The 18,331-nt window shown below is 63.9% G+C and overlaps 6 protein-coding genes across 6 annotated transcripts; 3 read left to right on the top strand and 3 right to left on the bottom strand.

Moving 5' to 3' along the window:
- Nucleotides 1-254: 254 nt before the first annotated feature.
- Nucleotides 255-1,523, top strand: PFL1_02352 (uncharacterized protein; the record flags this gene model as incomplete). Its single annotated transcript, XM_007879864.1, has 3 exons — nt 255-275; nt 380-820; nt 975-1,523. The coding sequence occupies 3 exons, from the start codon at nt 255-257 to the stop codon at nt 1,521-1,523; spliced, it is 1,011 nt and encodes a 336-aa protein (XP_007878055.1).
- Nucleotides 1,524-2,653: 1,130 nt separating this feature from the next.
- PFL1_02351 (uncharacterized protein) lies at nt 2,654-6,922 on the top strand (the record flags this gene model as incomplete). Its single annotated transcript, XM_007879863.1, has 2 exons — nt 2,654-3,815; nt 3,954-6,922. The coding sequence occupies 2 exons, from the start codon at nt 2,654-2,656 to the stop codon at nt 6,920-6,922; spliced, it is 4,131 nt and encodes a 1,376-aa protein (XP_007878054.1).
- A 260-nt stretch (nt 6,923-7,182) lies between these two features.
- PFL1_02350 (uncharacterized protein) lies at nt 7,183-8,388 on the bottom strand (the record flags this gene model as incomplete). Its single annotated transcript, XM_007879862.1, has 2 exons — nt 7,183-7,790; nt 8,070-8,388. 2 exons carry the CDS (start codon nt 8,386-8,388, stop codon nt 7,183-7,185), a joined length of 927 nt encoding a protein of 308 aa, XP_007878053.1.
- Nucleotides 8,389-8,726: 338 nt separating this feature from the next.
- Nucleotides 8,727-11,066, bottom strand: PFL1_02349 (uncharacterized protein; the record flags this gene model as incomplete). Its single annotated transcript, XM_007879861.1, has 3 exons — nt 8,727-10,294; nt 10,369-10,800; nt 10,937-11,066. 3 exons carry the CDS (start codon nt 11,064-11,066, stop codon nt 8,727-8,729), a joined length of 2,130 nt encoding a protein of 709 aa, XP_007878052.1.
- A 2,194-nt stretch (nt 11,067-13,260) lies between these two features.
- Nucleotides 13,261-13,746, top strand: PFL1_02348 (uncharacterized protein; the record flags this gene model as incomplete). The annotated part of the gene is made up of 1 exon (XM_007879860.1): nt 13,261-13,746. The coding sequence occupies one exon, from the start codon at nt 13,261-13,263 to the stop codon at nt 13,744-13,746; it is 486 nt and encodes a 161-aa protein (XP_007878051.1).
- Nucleotides 13,747-14,208: 462 nt separating this feature from the next.
- PFL1_02347 (uncharacterized protein) lies at nt 14,209-16,113 on the bottom strand (the record flags this gene model as incomplete). The annotated part of the gene is made up of 1 exon (XM_007879859.1): nt 14,209-16,113. One exon carries the CDS (start codon nt 16,111-16,113, stop codon nt 14,209-14,211), a length of 1,905 nt encoding a protein of 634 aa, XP_007878050.1.
- Nucleotides 16,114-18,331: the final 2,218 nt, after the last annotated feature.

The raw sequence follows: 18,331 nt of genomic DNA, 5'->3' as shown, positions 1-18,331 counted from the left end.
GCGGCCGGGCGGGCGGGCGGGGTGGAGGCGAGGTCAAGGCGCCGCGGGGCCACCTCGACCCTAGTCACCAACACCATCTTCTTGCCGCGGCTACAGACACAATCACTTGCCTCCCACGCTATCTCTTCGACCGACATCCTCGACTCAAGCCCTTGATCAAGCCTCAAGCGTACCCCCGTAGAGCGATCATTCGTCGGTCCCGTCTGCTCCATCGCCAGACCCGAGCCTTCTTCCAGCCCGCATAGTCGTCCACCATGCCGGCCACAACCCAGGAGGTGAGCATCTCATTTCCCTTGAAGGATGTGAGGATGGTACCTGTCAGCCTGCGCATCGATTGCTGAAACTTTGCGCTCCGACCTGACCCTCCTCTGGCCGCCAGACGATCAACCTCTCCTCGACCAATGTCATCGTCCACCCGCTAGTCCTTCTTTCGGTCACAGATCACGCCTCGCGGTCGGCATCGGGCTCCCGCAAGCGCGTCGTCGGAGTGCTGCTGGGCCAGGAGCTCAATGGCGGCAAGACGATCAATGTCGCCAACAGCTTCGCCGTGCCCTTTGAGGAAGACGAGCGCGACCCAAAGACGTGGTTCCTGGACCACGACTACATCACGGGCATGATGGAGATGTTCAAGAAGGTCAACGCGCGGGAGAAGATGGTCGGATGGTATCACACGGGCCCAAGGCTGCGCGCTTCGGACCTCGAGATCAACGAGCTGATGAAGCGCTTCATCCCGAGACCGGTCATGGTCATCGTCGACCCGAGGCAGCGGGACGTTGGCATCCCCACGGACGCATATCTCGCCGTCGAGGAGATCAAGGACGTGAGTACACGCTGCGCGCACCAGAGAGTATAGCATCAATAGAGAGAGCATGACTGTGGTGCACCGAGGTAGCTTGAGCCAACGGCCCAGATCCGGATCTTCTCTGACCCTCTCCAACCCTTTCTGGCTGCTCCGCGTTCGCTCGGCTCTACAGGACGGCACGGCGACGCAGAAGACGTTTATGCACGTACCATCAACCATCGAGGCTGAAGAGGCCGAGGAGATTGGCGTCGAGCACCTCTTGCGCGACATCCGCGACACGACGGCGGTGGGGACGCTCTCCACGCGGGTTTCATCGCAGCTCTCGTCGCTGAGGGGTCTCCAGTCGCGACTGCTCGAGATCCGTGATTACCTCTCTGCCGTTGTCCAGGGGCAGCTTCCCGTCAACCACCAGATCATCTACAACCTGCAGGACATCTTCAACCTGCTTCCTGACCTGGACAAGAACAGCGAGGCGGCCAAGAGCTTCGCCGTGGACAACAACGACCGGCTACTGGTCGTCTACCTGAGCAGCCTTATCCGCGCCGTCATCGCGCTGCACGGCCTGGTGGACAACCGGAGGGAAAACGAAAAGGGAGAAGAGGAGAGCTCCAACGCGGCTGTAGGCCTTGCAAACGGCGACAAGGACGCCAAGGAAGGCGGCGAGGACAAGGACAAGGAGGCGTCGGCGGCCAAGGACGACGCCAAGAAGTCGACAAAGTAGCAGAATGGCAACGCCGTTTTCTGTCGTGGCCGCCTTCTCAGTCTGGATCGATGCGAAAGCAGGACGATCTCTACCCATCTCCCGAGAGAACGTCTGGCAAAAGTGGTCTGTGTTATGTGGCTGGTGGGGCGGTCCTCACTGCCCGACCTGGGAAGACAGAGAAAGGTCGTGGTAGCGATGGTGTCGGCGTGGAAAGCCCATCTGAAAGTGATCTTTCATCGGTCCCCACCCGCTGGCAGCATAGATGGTGGCAGTCTAGCTTCGATTGGCCTGCCTGCGTGTCGGCGTCGTGTCGAAGCGGACCAAGCAGGGAGGGACGGCTGCGGGGAGCTGGCGTGCCAAACAAAAAGTGGAGGGGTCGGTGCGGATCAGGGTCCGCCATGGCCGCTGAGGCTGTACGCGTGTGTGTGTGCGTGCGGTGACAGGCAGGGGGGCATGCGGCGGGCAAGTTGGGCGGCGTGCCAGTCCCGTCCAGTCCAGGCCAGGCAAGGGTCCGCTCCCTCGCTGCGCCTTGCCAAGCGGCGTTGGTTGCGAGCCAACGCACGTCCCCTTTGTTGCCTTGAGACTGGCTGCGGATCGGCCCGGCGCCGCTTGCAAACGGGCTCGACTGGCCACCACCATCACCACCACCTGTCTCCGCCTTCGCTACGAGGTCTCGCTCTGCTGGCATCCCGCCGGTTGGCCATCACTCGCCCGTCCGCCGTCCCCACCGCACACACTTTAGCCACGCTCCCCGTCTCTCCTGCTCAGCCCTCGGTCCGCTTCCGGTCCATCTGCCCATCTGCCCGTCCGCCTGCACGCCTGCCTGCACAGCTGCTGCGCTCATCTCGAGTATCTGCCCATACCTTGCATTGTCGACTGCACTGAATCCCCGACGGAGCCAACTACGGAGAAGCGAGGACCTCGCCGCTCGGACCTCTCGGTCCACCGACACACAACGGCCAGCAACGCAACCTGCCTTAATCTCTGGCCCCAGAATCCATATCAGTGCCGGTGGGGCCCTCTCCGCCCAGCCGCTATCTCCATCGTCCCTCCCCGTCCATCGCCATTCGCGCATCTGCTCAACTGCTCGTCCCTTGCTGGCCGTCGACACCACCCGGTTATCTTTGCACCCACCATTCTCTGGTACCATGTCGATGCAGGCCCACGTCTACGAGCTGGGCCTCCGGCAGGGCCAGTGCTCCGACGTCAAGATTGGCGCGTTTGGCCGAGTGTACAGCCTGCATCGGCTGTTCCTCATTCAGTCGGGCTTCTTCCGAGCCATGCTCTGCGGCGGGTATGCCGAAGACGTGGCTGCCTCGGCCGCGGCCTCTTCGATGGGCAAGACTACGGCCAACAGCCACCTCAGGACAGCGAGCAACCTCTCGCGCAGCGGCAGCACCGAAAACGCCGATATTCTCAACCTCTGCTTTGATGACCCCAACATCAGCCGCTCCGCCTTCGAGTACTGCGTCGCCCATCTCTACGGGGGCGGACCGGAGCTCGTGCTGCCCTACTGGGCCAATCCCTGCAGCGAACACCCGCTCTCGCCCGCCTACACGATCGAGTTTGGCAAGTCGCAGGCCGTCGGTCACCTCGAAAACGAGACCATCGGCCCGGATTCTCATCCTGCTACGCCCCGCTTTCTCCTCTCGCTCCTCGCCACGTCGCTCTACCTCAACATCCCCAGCATCACCTCCCAGGCCCTCACGCTCGTACTCTGCTCGCTCACCCCCTACACAATCTCGCACTACCTGCGCTTTGCCATCGGCAGGGGCATTGAGGGCGCCGTGGCATCCTCGGAGCTAGAGACGGCCACCGCCGACAGCGATGGCGACGGCGACAGCGACGATTCGGGCACAGAATGGGACTGGGAGCTGCAGGGTCCCATCAGGACGCTCGAGGACCTCGGAAAACCTCTGCCACCGCCGTCGAGGAACGAGACGAGCCCACGCCTTGAAGAGAAGCAAGGCTCCAAGGGCACGCCGTCGTTCGACGACAAGCTTCCAGGCTCGACGATGCTGCAGGAGGCTGAGTTGTCTCAGCGGGCCAGCGAGCTGTCCCTCAACGGGTCTGATGAGAGGATCGGTTCAAGCTCGTCGAATCTCAAGCGGTATCGCGAGTCGTTCGGAGGCGAAGTCACCGCAGACGGCTTCTCCCAAGCAGGGCTGGCAGGCTCCGGACGACTGTCGTCTGTACAGCAACGCGGAAGCTCGGCGGAGATGCAGTCGGATACCGCAAATCCGGCCGAACCTCATCCGAGGAGATCTGGCAAGGACAAAGCAACGAAGGATGATTCGACGAGCGACAGGGGTACGGCAAGGACACGCGCAGAGTCACGGAGACCCGCGCAGCTTCCCACCTCGCACTATGGCCTCCCCGCCGATCGAATCGGCGAGGCCTGCGCCTGCTGGTTCGCTCGCTGGGGAATCGACGTCTTCGACGCGGAAGAAGTCGCCGATCAGGTCCGGTCACAGGAGCTGCAGGACCGCATCAACGCCGCCCGGGATGAGGGCGACCTCAGCAAGCTCTCTATTCACGCCGGCCGCATCCTGAGCGGCGATGTCGACTTGCTCGCTCCTGCACTGCTGCCCAAGGGCGAGATGCCCGACCCGGAGTCGCCGCTATCAATCCCTTACGTGCGGGCCTGGTCGTACCCTTCGATGCCGAGCACCTGGGTCAGGGCATTGATCTCATCGGACAGCTTCTTCGTCCGGTCTGAGTGGGACCGCTACCAATTTGCCAAGCGGGTCGTCGAGATGCGTCGTGCCCAAAAGGAGAGGCTCTCGGCCATCGACGCCTACCTATGGGGACATTTGGGCGAGGACGACGACGACGGCCTAGGTGATGTTGACGACACTGCATCTGAGGCCAGCACAGCCGATGGCGCTTCGCGGTCCCCGACCTCGCCACCGCCATCCGACTTCCGCGGCTTCGGATTCGCACCGCAGCCGCGCAGCGGCAGCAACATCGGCCGTCACAGCCGCGATGACGAACACGAACCGAGCACGGCCACGAAGGGTCGACGGACGCCCACTTCCGCAGGTGCTGGTACCGGTAATGATCAGAACGACGGGGCCAGAGACGAGGACAGCCAAGACGAGGTGGACGACGAGCACGAGTACACGCAGCTGTTCGCTAGCGGCATCTACTATACTCACATGTCGTTCAGAGAGCTCAACAAGATCAGCTGCGACCTTTCTCCCTCCACCGGACGGCCGTACACGCCCTTGTCGGTGCTACAGGCCGCCTTGTGGGCCGGCTCGGAGCTGAGGAACCACGTCTTGTCCTGCAGCCGAGGTTCTCGCGCGCCATCGCTGCCAACGCTCGACGATGAAAACGATGCCGGGCTTGAGGGCAGCTGGGCCGTCAACACGTCCCTCGAAGGCAACAACAGCGTGCAACTGCCGCCGTCGGCCGAGGGCAATGTTGAACTGGGCGTGTCGAGCGTGCTCAACGACTTTGTACAAGCCTGCGACGCCGACAGCGGTGGCGGAGGCAGCAACAGGCGCAAGCGCGAGTCTACCCCTCTGCTGCAGGGAGACTTCCTCGGGCCGGATGCTAGCATGTCGACGCAGTCGCTGGGAGGTCGCGGTGCATCGCCGCTCCTCACGGGGTCCGCGGGAGGTTCGAGCGCTCTGCTATCCAAGAGGTACTTCCTGGTCCCTTCTGACGACACCACCCGGCTCGGCGACGGCCTCTTGGACGTCTGCGGTCCGACGCAGGCAGCGGCAGGATCATCCACGATCGACGGACGACCGTCCCACTTGGCGTCTGACCCGCACAGCACCATACGGCCCCCGTCGCCGAGCACCTCCGCCTCACTCTATCAGGGTCTCGGCGCGACGGGAAACGCCGCCATGCAGCTGCCCAACACTGTGCCTCTACCGGCTCCCCTGACGCTTCGCGAAGCTATGGCGCCGGGCAAACCAAAGAGGGACCGTCTCCATTTCTTTGGCATCGCCAACGCCGTCGCGACCGGCCGCGAGCTTGGCGAGAAGGGAAAACGTCCCTCTGCCGAGGTCCGTAGGCCGACCCGAAGCCATCTGTCCCGACTGCAACGCAACGAGCGCGGCGAAACTCCTCTGCTGCGACAGTTCGGCAGCCTACCGGCGGATGGAGACGACGCATCGGGCATGGACCGCCCGCACCACGACGACGACGAGCTGCTGGATGACGCCGAGGGCGCAGCTTCCATGCCTATCCCCGCACATATCGAGAGATGGACTGGCTACGAACCGTTGCGACTGGGAGTCGAGTTCTTCGGCGTCGACCTCTTGCCCGAGAAGCAGCGCCTCTACTCGCCCAGCTTTTTCTACGCCGGCTCGATCTGGAACCTCTACGTACAGGCCATCAAGAAGGCTAAGGGCATCCAGCTTGGCATCTACCTGCATCGACACAACCCTACAGAGTCCCTGCCGCCGCCGTCCGCACCCATGCCGTTCCCGATGTCACCGACCTCTTCGCCAACGACGGCGGCTGGCCAACCGCATGACTCTACAAACGCATCTGCAGCTGCGCCCGCCACCGCTACCGCTGGCGCCGACTTCGCAGAGGCTGAGTCGCCCTCACGGATTGCACGACGGTCGCTCTTGCCTACCCATCGACTGCAGCCCGGCGCCGGCAACACGGGTACCGACACTTCCAGCTCCCTTGGCAGGTCCAGCCCGCGGCAGCATGACAACCTGCCTAGGTCAAGCAGTATCGCAACAGTGTCGGCGTCGCTGGGCGGCGGCAGCGGCGAAACGAGCCGCAACTCAACGCAGTTCGACACGACACCTCAACGTCGAGACGCCACTCGCAGCTTCTTAGATCCGGGCACCACGTCGACCCCTCACCGTACGGGCGGCATTAGCCTGCACAACACGCCGATCGGCACCGAGATGGGCTCGACATTGACGCTGCCGGGCGGCAGTGCCCTGACCAGCTTCGGCTTTGGCAGCGCGGCCCGCGCTTCGGCCTCGACCCCCGACAACCTGGGCGGCGCAGCACACGCATCGACATCGGCAGCGGGCGGATCGTCGCGTCCTACAAGCAGCATGCACCGCCCCTCGACGTCGTCGCCGTCGTCGAGCCCGCACCCGGCAGGCGCCGGTCCGGGCGTACACGGCAACGTCCCCGTTGTTCCGCTGTTTGACGGCGGTCCGGCCGTGTACGAGGTGTGCCCGACGCCGTCGATCGCCTACCGCGATCCGCGCCGCATGCTGCGCGCCTACTTTTCGATCCACTGTCCCTCGCCGTTTGGCAATGCGCTGACGCGCTTCAGCTCGGCGCCCGACTACTTCTCCCTCAGCCAGAGCTGGGGCTGGAAGAGCAGCAACCTGCTCGGCGTCGCCTATCTCGAGGGTGGCAAGCTGGGCCAGGGGCGGAGCGAGAGCTGGGGCACCTTCCGGTGCTCCTGCACTGTCGGTGTCGTCTAGAGGCCGCAAGGTGCATCGTCCAGCGTCCACCAGGCGTCGTAGCCCCCGTCGGTTTCCTCGATGGGCGCTGCGAGCCCTTCATCTGCTTTCTGCTCATCATCTGCATACGTGGTTTTTTCATCCTTGCTTGCCTATCCGCTGCCTCGCCTTGACTTCGCACTGCACAGCATCCTCGGCGCTCGCGCTGCACGCATCGCAGCGCGCGCTCCCACGCAGCTCTCTCTCTCATGCAGACACGTACGCATGCCCCCTTGTCTCCTTCATGCCGTGCCATTCCTGACCTGCTCCAGCAACGAGTTGAGACCCTGCGAGACGGCGAGGATCATGGTCTGCACCCTGTCCCTATCCGTGGGATCGGCGACGGCGAGCAGGGTGGCCGCGGAGCGATCCGGGTGGTAGGCTCGTATCGTGGCGCGCAGGAGGTTTTCCTTTGCCCTCTTCACGTCGCTCGACGATGAGGCGGAGGAGATGGAGGGATGGCAGAAGAGGAAGTTGGCAATGGCGGGTGGTGTGATCTCCTCCTCTTGTTGCTCGTTGTGCCTCGAGGACGGGGGATGGTGGCGCGGTGCAGGGAGGGAAGGGCCGATGAGGTTGCTCGGCCTGTCGGCGCGCTCGCGGTGCGACGTCGATGTCGAGCTGGAGAGGAGAGAAGCGAGGGGCCAGGGAAGGTCCCACCACCTCTTCCTCTGCCCCTCCTCCTCCCTTCCTCGCTCCTGCTTGAGGAGGGCGGAGAGCGAGACGACCTGATCCCACCGCCTCATGTACCGCTTCCACGCCCGCCGGTGTCGTTTGGCCTCGCGCTCCTCTGCCGTCTTCTCGTACCCCCTCTCTTTGCCGCGATCGCGATCGTGGGAGGCGGTGGAGGATGCTGTGGATCGTCGAGAGGCGCGAGGACCGGCTCGATCTCGAGGTGAGGCGGGTGGAGAGGCGGGGCGGTGGGAAAAGTAGGTCGAGGAGTGGTGCGATTTCTGCGCGCGGTCGTACATCCCTCCTGGTACCGCACCGTGCCGCAATCGCACGACGAGAAGGAGTCAAGAGCAGAGATCGAACAGGATAGGACGGCCGTCAGCACCCTCCCCTCGTCTCTCTCGCAAGGAATCGCGCGCAGCGATGAAGGCAGGAGGGCCCGAGGGAGAAAAGGACTCACTTCGTACGAACTCGGTGTACTCTTCCTCGTCCATGTCGTCCATCGCGCCGCTCCCCGCTCCAAACGCACCTACGCCCGCGCTGCGCCACTCGGAGCCATCCTCTGCGGCGAGGTCTGCAAGGTGCTGCCGCTCCAGGTACTCGTCCCGCTCCCTTCGATCCGCCCGGATCCGTGCTGCTATCGCAAACAGGTCCGTCGACGTTGAGGTCGAACTCCTCGCGGTCGAGGCAGCAGGTGGCGAGGGCGAGTGGCGTGCTCGTTTGTGTCGATGCAAAAAGGCGGGTGAGGGTGGAGGGGAGCTGCGTTTCGACGTGCTCATCCCTGCTGCTTGGGAGATGTCTCGAGAGGGCGGCGGGGCGAGTCGGAATGAAAGAAGGTCGAGGGCAGGAAGGTAGAGAGACACAGGCGGCCGTGCGCAACAGAGACGGCAGGCCAAGTGGAGGTGCGGCCCAGACTCTGCTCCGCTCCGCTTCGCTCTGCTCCCCACGCGACGCACGCAAGCAGGCCAGGCAGTCAGAGGAACGAATAAGAGGGGTTGCTCAGAGAGGCTCGGCGGAAACGGCTAGGATATCAACAAGACACGACAGGACTAGAAAGAGACCAGGAAACAGAAACACAGAGGCAGCGGCTGGACCGGGCCCCCCATCCCCCCCCGCCTCAGACGTCGAAGACGTTGGGCAGGTCCTTCCAGGCCTCCTTCTGGCCCTCGTCGGCAGCCTTTCTGCGCGTCTTGAAGTAGTCTTCGCCCTGGGTACCGCCGTAGACCCAGCCGGGCTGGTCGCCCTCCTGGTGGAACCACTTTGCCTGGTACTCCTTGCCCTCGCTCTGGTACTGCTTCCTCCTCGCCCGCTGCGCCTCCTCGAGGCTGTGCTTGAGCTGCTCGGCCTCGTCGACTTTGCCCTCCTCGAACGCGCGCTGGTCCGGGCGCAGCCTCGAGTCGGTCGGCGGCAGCAGGTCCTTGCAGTCGGCAGACAGCTCGTTGAGCGCCATGGCAAAGTAGGTAAAGCCATAATACTCCTCGGCGTACGGCGGCATCTCGGCCGCCTCCCACAGCAGCTGGTAGTTTTCCTTGTCGTGCTGACGGCTGAGGTTGTCGCTCCACTTGCCCTTGACGTGGGTCACCTCCTTGTCGTTGGCGTCGTAGACGGTGCCCGTGACCTGGTTGCGGCTGCCCGAGCCTCCCCACATGGTGCCCTCCTTGAACTCGATCACGATCCGCTGCCCGGTGTTTTCGTTGGTCACCGTCAGCTCGCCGACGTGCTCGAGGTACTTGTTGCCCGCCAGCAGGTTGCGCATAAACGACGACGGCTTCTGGAAGCTGAAGACGTCGCCGTCGCCAAACTCGAGCCGCGTCGAGCCCTCGGGGATCAGCTCCAGCGACTTGCCCCAGAACTTGTTCTTGACCGAGCTCCAGCCCTGGCACTTCCAGCCCTTGCCCTCGGCGTAGGACGCCACCACGGGGGGCTGGTGCACCACCTTTTCGGCCACAAACTTGAAGTGCTTGTCCTCGCGCACGCACTCGTACGTCTCGCCGAGCAGCGGGTTGAAGGGCTTGCGGCTCGCCCGCAACTTGGTGCTGGCGTAGCCGCTGACGGCGAATGCGCCCACCAGGCAGATCCGCTCGATCCAGTCCTCGGTCTTGCCCGCCTTTTCCAGCAGGTCGGCCGCGTACTCGTACTCCTCGGCCGCCGCCTGCAGCAGCGAGAGCGGACAGTTGAACGAGACGGGGAACGAGATCGTCGACAGGTCCTTGCCGACGTTCTTCTTGAGCATGGAAAACAGTGACACCTCGTCGCCCGACACCTTGGCGGGCAGCTTCTTGCGATACTCGACCGTCTGGCGCGTCGAGCCGTCCTGGCTGGTGTCGTCGGTCTCGGGCGAGCTATCGTCATCGTCGTGGTCCTCGGTGTCGCTCGTGTCCGAGCGGCTGAGGTCTCCGTCCCGATGATCGTCGTCCAAAAAGTACTCGTCGGCACCGTTGCTGTCGGCGTCGTAGAAGATGGCAGAGTCGGTGTGAGTGGTGGCCAGCGAGCTGACGCTGAGGCGCGACCTCGACGGCCCGTCGAGCCCGGGCACGTCTTGGCCCGACCTAATCGACTTCATCGTGCCTCCGGCGCTGTCCACGCGCGGAATCTTGGACTCGATGGCGTATCTGAGGTTGGCGAATTCGTCCTTGAGCTGTTCGGAAATGTTTGCGAGGGCGGTCGCGTCGCTGGCGTCGTCGTCTGATGAGAGAGCGACGCTCGAGGTGTCAGGTCGGGTCGGGGAGGCGTGTTGGTCCAAGGCCGCTGCCACTCACTGCTCTTCATGCCGATCGCTCCGAGGACGGCGCCAGTGGCCGTCTGCTGCGAGTTCTTCGCGCTGAACGAGGCGGACTTCTTTGACAGGGCCTGAACCAGCTTCTCGGTCAACTCGAGGCTGGTAAAGATCTGGGTCACGTCGACGGCAACCAGCTCGGTCCCCGAGGCGACGTAGACCTTCTGTACGGCCCCTCCGACGCGGTCCGGGATGAAGCTCTTGAGGTTGTTGCGCCACATCTCAAAGTCCTGGTCGTTGAGCATCTTGAGGTGGAATACCGACGATCCGCTGTCGACGTGGATGGTGCCGTGGCGCTTGGAGCTGGTGACGCTGGCGTGTGGGATCTCGATCGAGTCCCTGGCCGCCTTGTCCGGGCCCATGGCGTAAGTCAGAAGCCCTTCGTTCGTAAGGGCCAGGAAGCGCTTGGCATAGCCTGCGCGGGCAAGCGGGTGAGGTCCAGAATACAGCAGATGGAAGAGTCAGCTATGCACGATCCAACAGCCAAGGGCTCTCTGCGTGCTGCTGCCTCTGGGGCGTCGATCATAACCAAGACGGGCTGGCAAGCTCACCCTGCATCTTCTTGCGCTTCTTCTTGAGGACCCAGCCGGTACAGACGGTCTGTAGGTCCTGGATGGCCTGGCGGTCGCTGGAGCCCCTCTGGGCCGTCTGGGCCGCCTTGGCCTCAGATTTGCCGCCCATGGTCAAGGTGCCTTGTCGATAAAGAGTTGGGATGGCCGCTGTCGGTTTTGTCGGATGGATCAAGGGGAGAGCGGCGGCGGTGGTGCTAGTATCTCTACAAGATGCAAAAGCAGCTTCTTACTGAGCAAATCGGTTGTGGGAGAAGGAGCAAACGCTGCCGGTCCGGAGGTGATCAGAGCCGCGAGTCGAGTACGCGGGTGGTAGAATGAACGTAGGAGACGGCAAGAGGGAGAAGGGATGGGAAAGGCAGTTCGGAATGAGGATGGCCGCCAAAGAGGTCGCCGTTGAGTCGAGGTAGGGGGCCGAGAAGGGCCAAGCAGTCGAGCGAGCTTGAGGAGGGCGGGCGAACCGGGGGCGAGCAAGCAAGCAAGCAAGCAGACCACTAGGCTGTGCCGTCTCTCTGCTGCAGGGCCCCTGCGCTCGAGGCCACCACCCGCAGAGAGCCAGGCTAGGCTGCAGGCGGCAGGCTCGTCGGAAAGCGGTCCGCTCCGCTTGCTTGGGCTATCGTAGGCACGCTGCACTCCCCTAGCCCCGTGGCCAGGCAACAGCCCCACACAACCGACCACGAAGTGCTCCAGCGGTGAAGTGACTTCAGAATCAACTAGGCCCCAAAGCGTAGGCCATGGCTGGCGAGCGGAGAGGCCGGGTGTGCTCTCTTGGAATCCACAGGCCAGGGCAGGCCAGCAGGTTAGGGCATGAGTGCACCCACACCCTCTTTCCTCCACCTGAGTTGAGATCGTCGCTGGTCGGGCCCTAGCCTGCCCGCGGCCTGCCTCTATGCGTCTCGAGCTGGCGTCCCCGCACCCTCGCGAAGCTGGGCTCTGATCTTCTTTCCCCATCCGTCGTCGGCTCGAGCCGAGAGCCGCGGACCGTCGCGGGTCGTGCCTGGCTGGCCATCTGGCTCAGTCCCAGCAACCCTCTTTCTCAACGCAACCAAGGTCGCTGTGCGGTTACCGGTACGAGCTCTTCGAATGAACACGACGATGCAGCATATGGGTGGCGCTCTACACGACGAGGAAGACCGACAGGCAGAGGGCGAGGGAAGGCAGGACGGGAGCCCCACCGAGCGGCGTCCTGGCGGATGTCCACCGAGGAAACCGCTGCTGGCGAGGAACCGCTGCTGCGTCGTTCCAGGTTTTTTGGCAGCCCGCCCGATCCGCCGTTTTCACACTCCAAAGGAAAGGGGCGACGCCTACCGCGCCGTGCCCTCCCCGCGTCACCTCACCTTGTCGGACCCTCCGCCAAGCAGGCAGGGCTCCTGGTATCGAGGCGTAGCGAGCGAAGCATGCCGTTTCTCAATCGTCATCGTCACCCAGCCAACCCTTTCGCATCGTTCCCTCCGCCTGCTCTGACAGGAGTAACTGGCGGCCACTACCGAGGTCGTGTGGGGCTCGTCTCTTCGACCTGACCACGCTCGCATTTGAACCGACCCGATGGATGTCCTTGCTTGCCCCTTCTTTCGTCATCGCTCCTGGCGTCGGATAGCCCCGACGCACAATAAGAATGGAGCATCCACACGAGGCATTCACCTCATCCCCGAGTCGGAGCTCCCGCTCGATGCAACAGATGTCCACCTCTTGCCTGCTCGTGACTGGGGCCAGCGGCACGTCTCGGCCGATGTGCTTCCTACGATCGGGGCCAAAACGAGCATCGGGGTGATCCTATCAAAGCCCGTATGCCTCCTCGCCCTTCCTTGCCCATTCGCACGCATTCTACACCCACCTCGGGACACCCCGTCGTTGGTGTCCGGCATCGGGGCGTCCTGTTGTACAGTCACATCAACCGTGATGTCGTCTGCAACGACAACGAGTTGTGCTCGGCCGAGGCGGGGCTGGCTTTAGACGTGGTGGGGTGGCCGATCAGAGTCTTGTGGCGGGGCATCGGGGCGTCGCCAGCCGTTCCTCCGTGTTTATGACGGAGATACGGCCGGCCGGCCGGCCTGCGACATTGCTTGGAGCGAAGTGGTCACTTCGGGGCGTGCGAGTGGGAACTTGACGAGCAGACGAGCAAGGTACATGAAGTGGCGAAGATCGAGGTGGTCGGTATAAAGAGTGGCAAGGCGAGGAGGACGTCGATGGTCCACCCCCCGCGCTCTCGATCGACTCCGCCCTCGTCGCCGCCGTCCAGCCATCGACCATTGACCCGGTCAATTCAAGCACAGACCAAGCAGCATCGCTCTTGACACCCTGCAAACATGCCGAGCAAGCTGCCCACGCTACTGCTCCCCGTCCTCCTGGCGCTGTTGCTCACGCCGCGCCGCATCTACGTACGGGCTCAACCCACACAACCCCACACCCTATCTAGGCGGGACGGCACCGACGCAGGACCACCGGGCATCCCGACGGCGATAACACTGTTCTGGTTCAACAACCTCGAGGTCGGCATCTGCTACGACATGATGCGGCGCGTCGTGAGCGACCCAGACTCGTTTGACTGCAACGCCCAGGGCGACTACGACCGCGACAACAACACCTACGCCCTGCCGCAGACGTGCATCGCCCTCATCCCCAAGAGCGAGGCCCTCCTCTACCGCATCACCCAGGCCTGCCAGCAGACCAACGGCAAGTTCGACACCCTCACCGCCCCGCCTGGTACCGATATGAACCCCGGCCCCGCAGCAGCTTCCGGTGCCGGTGCGGCTGGGACGTCGGCGTCTGCTGCTGCCGCATCTAAGCAGTAGATGGCTCGATGCTATCTGCATTGCGAAAAGACGGAAGACCAGAGCGAGGAACAGATGACAACAACAAGTCGCAGAAGGGGGGAAGGCAGCGCGGGTTTAACGTCACTGACACGGGTACGGGAGAGGAGGACTGGATGGGACGGAGGCTGAGGCGGAGACGGAGAAAGGTACACGAGAACGGGCGGATCGACGGGTGGAGCGGCCTAGACGCTGGCCTATGGATACAGATACAGTGGAACTATGCTGGGCGGAGAGGCGGGTGCGGAGAATGGATGCGGCGAGGGGATCAAGACGAACGAGGTAGTGAGTGTTCAAATGTTCAGGAGGCATGCGAATGCGTCGGTCTCTCCGAGCTGCTTGGATGGAGCTGGGGACCGCGCGCGCGAGAGGGTATGGAAGCGAGCGAGCGAGCGATCGGGGAGAAGGCCGTCCAGAGCGGCGGCATGGGGGCCGGCGAAAATATCACAGGGCGGTGCGAACCTTGGACCGAGTTCGCGAAGCAACGCCGCCGCTGGCAACAGCAGGAGCGGCGGCCGCGGCAGGCTTCCGTGCCGTGGCTGAGCCTGTGGCCGAAGCCTTGCGAGTGCTCCTGCCCCGAACAGCGTCTGGACTGCGGTGAACGGCGGCGTGAACGGGCGCGGTGTCTGATTCAGGCTTCGGGTTGCCGCTCAACCGGCTCTTCTTGGGAGGACTCGTGACCGTGGTCGTCTCGACCGCCGCAGCCTCCGGAGCGAGCCGCGATTCGGTCGCCTGATCAGCCGAATCGACGACTTCGTCTTCGGCTTTAGCCAACAGGCTCAGGCGCCCACCTGTGCCGCGCTTGCGCGCGCTGTTGTGGCCCACAGGAGAAGCTTCGGCGCCATGCTCGACCTTGACGTCGCCCTCAGCCTCGGCGAGCGGCCGTTTGTTTTCCTTGTTTGGGGTCGACGGGACAGACATGGCCAGCGGCGAGGCAAGGACGTGGAGATCCTGCATCGGCTTCGTCTCGGCGGCGTCGATCTGCTTGTCCACCACGGGGTCCTCGTAGACGGTCCAGCCCAGCGGGGCGCGGCGCTTGATATCGCCGAAGAGCTTGCTGGCCGACAGCTGGCGCAGGTGCGCATTGGAGAAGACGTCGTCGCCAATCGCCTCGGGCAAAGCATAGATGTCCACTTCCTCGGCCTTCAGCGACTGCGATCGGCGCCGTGGCGAGCCCCTGATCGGCGAGCCTCCGGCTCGGGCTGCGTGGATGTCGTTGTCGTCGTCGTTTCGTGCGGCAAAGTAGCCGTCGGAGAAGGACGCCACCTTGCACGGGCTCGGACTGCCCATCGGCCCAGATCCGGCGATTTCGTGGGCGATGGCGATCTCTTCCTTGCTGACGCGGTACTTTTTCTTGGGCAGGCTCTTGAGCGCGCTGCTCTTGCGAGGGGACGCGACGCCGGCGTCGGCGGCATCGATGAGGCGCTGCTGGCCTTGCTGCTGATGATGTCCATCCACCATGCCTTGCGAGTCGCCATCTTCGCCGTCAGAGGGGACAGGCGTCCTCGGACGAGAGGTGGAGCCGGCCTGGATGCTCGCCCAGCGCGCCTGGAGAGCGAGGCTGTCTGCATGTCTCTCGGTCGACGGGCTGGGCTCGACCATGCTCTTGGGCTTGGGCCCGCTGACGGGGCTGGGGCGGTGCAGGCGAGCGTTCCGCGGTGTGGTCGGGGCGTCTGTAGGCGTGGCCGGCACGGTCGGGGGTACGCGGTTTCGGGACGATGTCGACGACGACGATCCGGCCCGCGCCTTGACCGGAGTCGTTGAGCCGCCCGCCATTGTCGCTAAGGAGCGTGGCACGCTTGCGGGCACCTTGACGTACCGCGTCGTAGAGGAGAGGATCGGGCTGTGCTCCAAAGGCACCGAAGAGGAAGGGCTGTGGGCCGGCGCGGCGAAGAGCTTGCGGCGAACCGGCGTCGCTTCGACGGACATCATCTTGTCTGGGAGCGACTGGCCTTTGACCGAAGGGGACGCGACGACGGTGGAGGCTGTCGGCGAAGGTCGGGGGGAATTCGAGGGCGAGGATGAGGATGAGGATGATGAAGCCAGGGGCGCCTGATGGTCCGACTGAGGGGAGCGAGGGTTGAGAGTGGCCGCCGCTCGATGTTGGTGATGGCGCTGAAGGAGGACCTGCTTGTGGGGCGAAACCGATCGCGACGTTGTGTGGCTTGTGCCTCGGGTGTTGGGCGAAGGGGTCTTGTCGTCGAGCGACGACGTGGACGAGGGAGCAGAAGGAGGCTGAAGGGATTGGGCGACGAAGACGTGGAGGGGCAGTTCGCCGAGGGGCTGTCTTTGGCAAGGTAGGGAGGCGATGGGGAGGGACGAAGACATGGTGGACGTGGGTATGGGCATGCTCGGAGGGGTCGACGTTTATACGCGGGATCCGCCAGGGCCGGAGAGGCTGAGCGAGGCTGGGCGAGGCTCAACAAGGCTCGACTTGGAAGGTCAGGCTTGGAGATGAGATGGATGCGAGAGGCAGAAAGGGGGCGGCGGGGCAAAGCGGGGGCAACGGGGTACGGTAACGAGGGCAGGCAAGGGCGGGGGAGTGCAGAGGGCGCGGTGCCCTTTGTGGATGTAGGCTAAGTCGAGTGGTGGGTAGAATGATGCGCTGGCCGTGCGTAGTGTTGGTCGATGCACAGTTGTGTTGGGTGGGTGGCAGGCAGGGGCAGGCAAAGGTGAGGAAAGGAAGGAAAGGAGAGGGAACGGACCGAAGCCGGACTTGGATGGATGGATGGCGTGTTGAGGCGTGGCGAAGGCGGGCAGCGGCGGCAGCAGCAGCAGCAGCGACGTGGCCCAACCCCCACTCACCTCGGCCTGGCCGCTCCACCTGGATGGACGGCAGGCGGCGGCGTCGGGAAGCCTCCGGCTTCAGATAGGCAGGCACCATCGAACCCACCCGCAGGCTCACGCAGCCAGCCGTTGCGTGCGGAGTGCGGGCGGCCCTGCCGCTTACGGCTGACGCCCCACCCAACAGGCGTCAGCCACCAGCGCAGCATCATCATCACCAGCACGCCGCTTCTCTCTGAGGCCGGCCCATTTGCCTACACAGCTTAGCTTGCTGCTTCATCTCGCTGCCCCCCCTGCAAGCCCCACTAGGCCCATCGCAAAATACACACAACAGTCGACCATTGACTCTCAGGCAGGCAGGCAGGCAGGCAGGCCGCACAAAGGGAATCGGATCTGGCTCGTGTTCGACAAAGGGATGCATGGGTACGGTAGCTAGCCCAGGCCTGGGATGGGTCGATCAACGTGCCTGCCGAGCGAGGGCAGCGGCGGAGCGGTGTTCGACGCCGACGACGACGACTCCCACGCCCGCTCGCTCCCTCGCTCCCAGGTTCACCTCGCTCTGTGAGGGAACTCTTCTCGCCAGCGTCTGCCGTCTGCGCCTGCGCCTGGCTCGGTCGAAGAGCAGAGCAGAGGGCACGCCTGTGTACACGATCAAAGGGAGGGCACCAGAGAAACACAATCAAAGGCATGAAGCGCCACACAATGCAACGATCTGGGCTCCCTCGCTCCCCTTCGGCCCTGGTCCCGACCTGCTGCGCTGTACGTGCAGGTCAGCACCGGTTGCAGATAAGTTAGAGAGGCGTTGGGTCAGCCCGTCCGAATGGCATCCCGCCACGCCCTGGGCCGCCAGCCACGGGCATGTGCAATGAACGCAGGGCTCGCACCGTGCTCGGCCGCAGCGGTGGGCGAGGGGGCCTGGCCAGCTGGGAACCCGAGCCATCAGCTAGGGTAGCTACCGTAAGAGTGCGGTGGACGGATCGGAGCGACGACTCGACCCGACCGACTTACCTACTGCCCTCGACTCGACGGCAGCGCCCTGCCCAAGCTTCCATGGCGATCAACCACGTACAGCACGCTGACGATGGGCAGGCCGAGCTAGCGTAGCGTGCTCAGAGCGACAAACAAGGTTTGGTTGCTGCAACTAAGCTTGGATAATTGAGCCTGGACAAAGAAGAGGCCGGCAGGCGTCCAGCAGGGCCGGAGCTGAGGAACGCACAGGCAGGGCCTGGGGATGCTCAAAAGCAAGCAGCAGTGAAGCAAAGCAAGCAAGCTACTACTGTACCTGTAGGAAGATCAGAGCGCAGTTCAAGGCCGGACCGGAGAACAAGGAGCAAAAGCGAGGTCAGCCCGCCTGCCCTTTCAAGTGGCCGCGCATGCTTCATGATGCAGCTGCAGCCACACGCACTCGGACGGGCGGGCAGGCCCGAATCTCGGAATCTCTGCAGCCCTGGCCAATACGAGGACCCGTCGACGTCGCCGGTCGCGGCGGGGCTCTCGCTGCCCAGCCAGACGCGGCGTAGGCTCTGGTCGTGGCGGTTGCGGGATACGCCGGCAGGTGTTGGTCTCAGGCCGGTCGGTGTTGGGGTTACGTTGGGTGCCACGCAAGGCCTGGCGAGGCCCCTTCGATGATTCACGTCGCGCCTGCCTTCCTCATCGCGCCTAACGATCCGCGAGCCGGCCGGGATCGGGGCATACCTTGAAGCTTATGACGGTGGCAGGGTGAGACCTCGATCTGTCTGGATCTGGCCGAATCGATTCCGAGGGAACGGAGGAGATAGACAGA

This window comes from Pseudozyma flocculosa (assembly GCF_000417875.1).
Source record: "Pseudozyma flocculosa PF-1 unplaced genomic scaffold scaffold00006, whole genome shotgun sequence".
In the NCBI taxonomy this organism is placed as follows: Eukaryota; Fungi; Basidiomycota; class Ustilaginomycetes; order Ustilaginales; family Ustilaginaceae; genus Pseudozyma; species Pseudozyma flocculosa.
The sequence above is the reverse complement of the archived record's forward strand: the minus strand, read 5'-3'. Positions and strand labels throughout refer to the sequence as shown.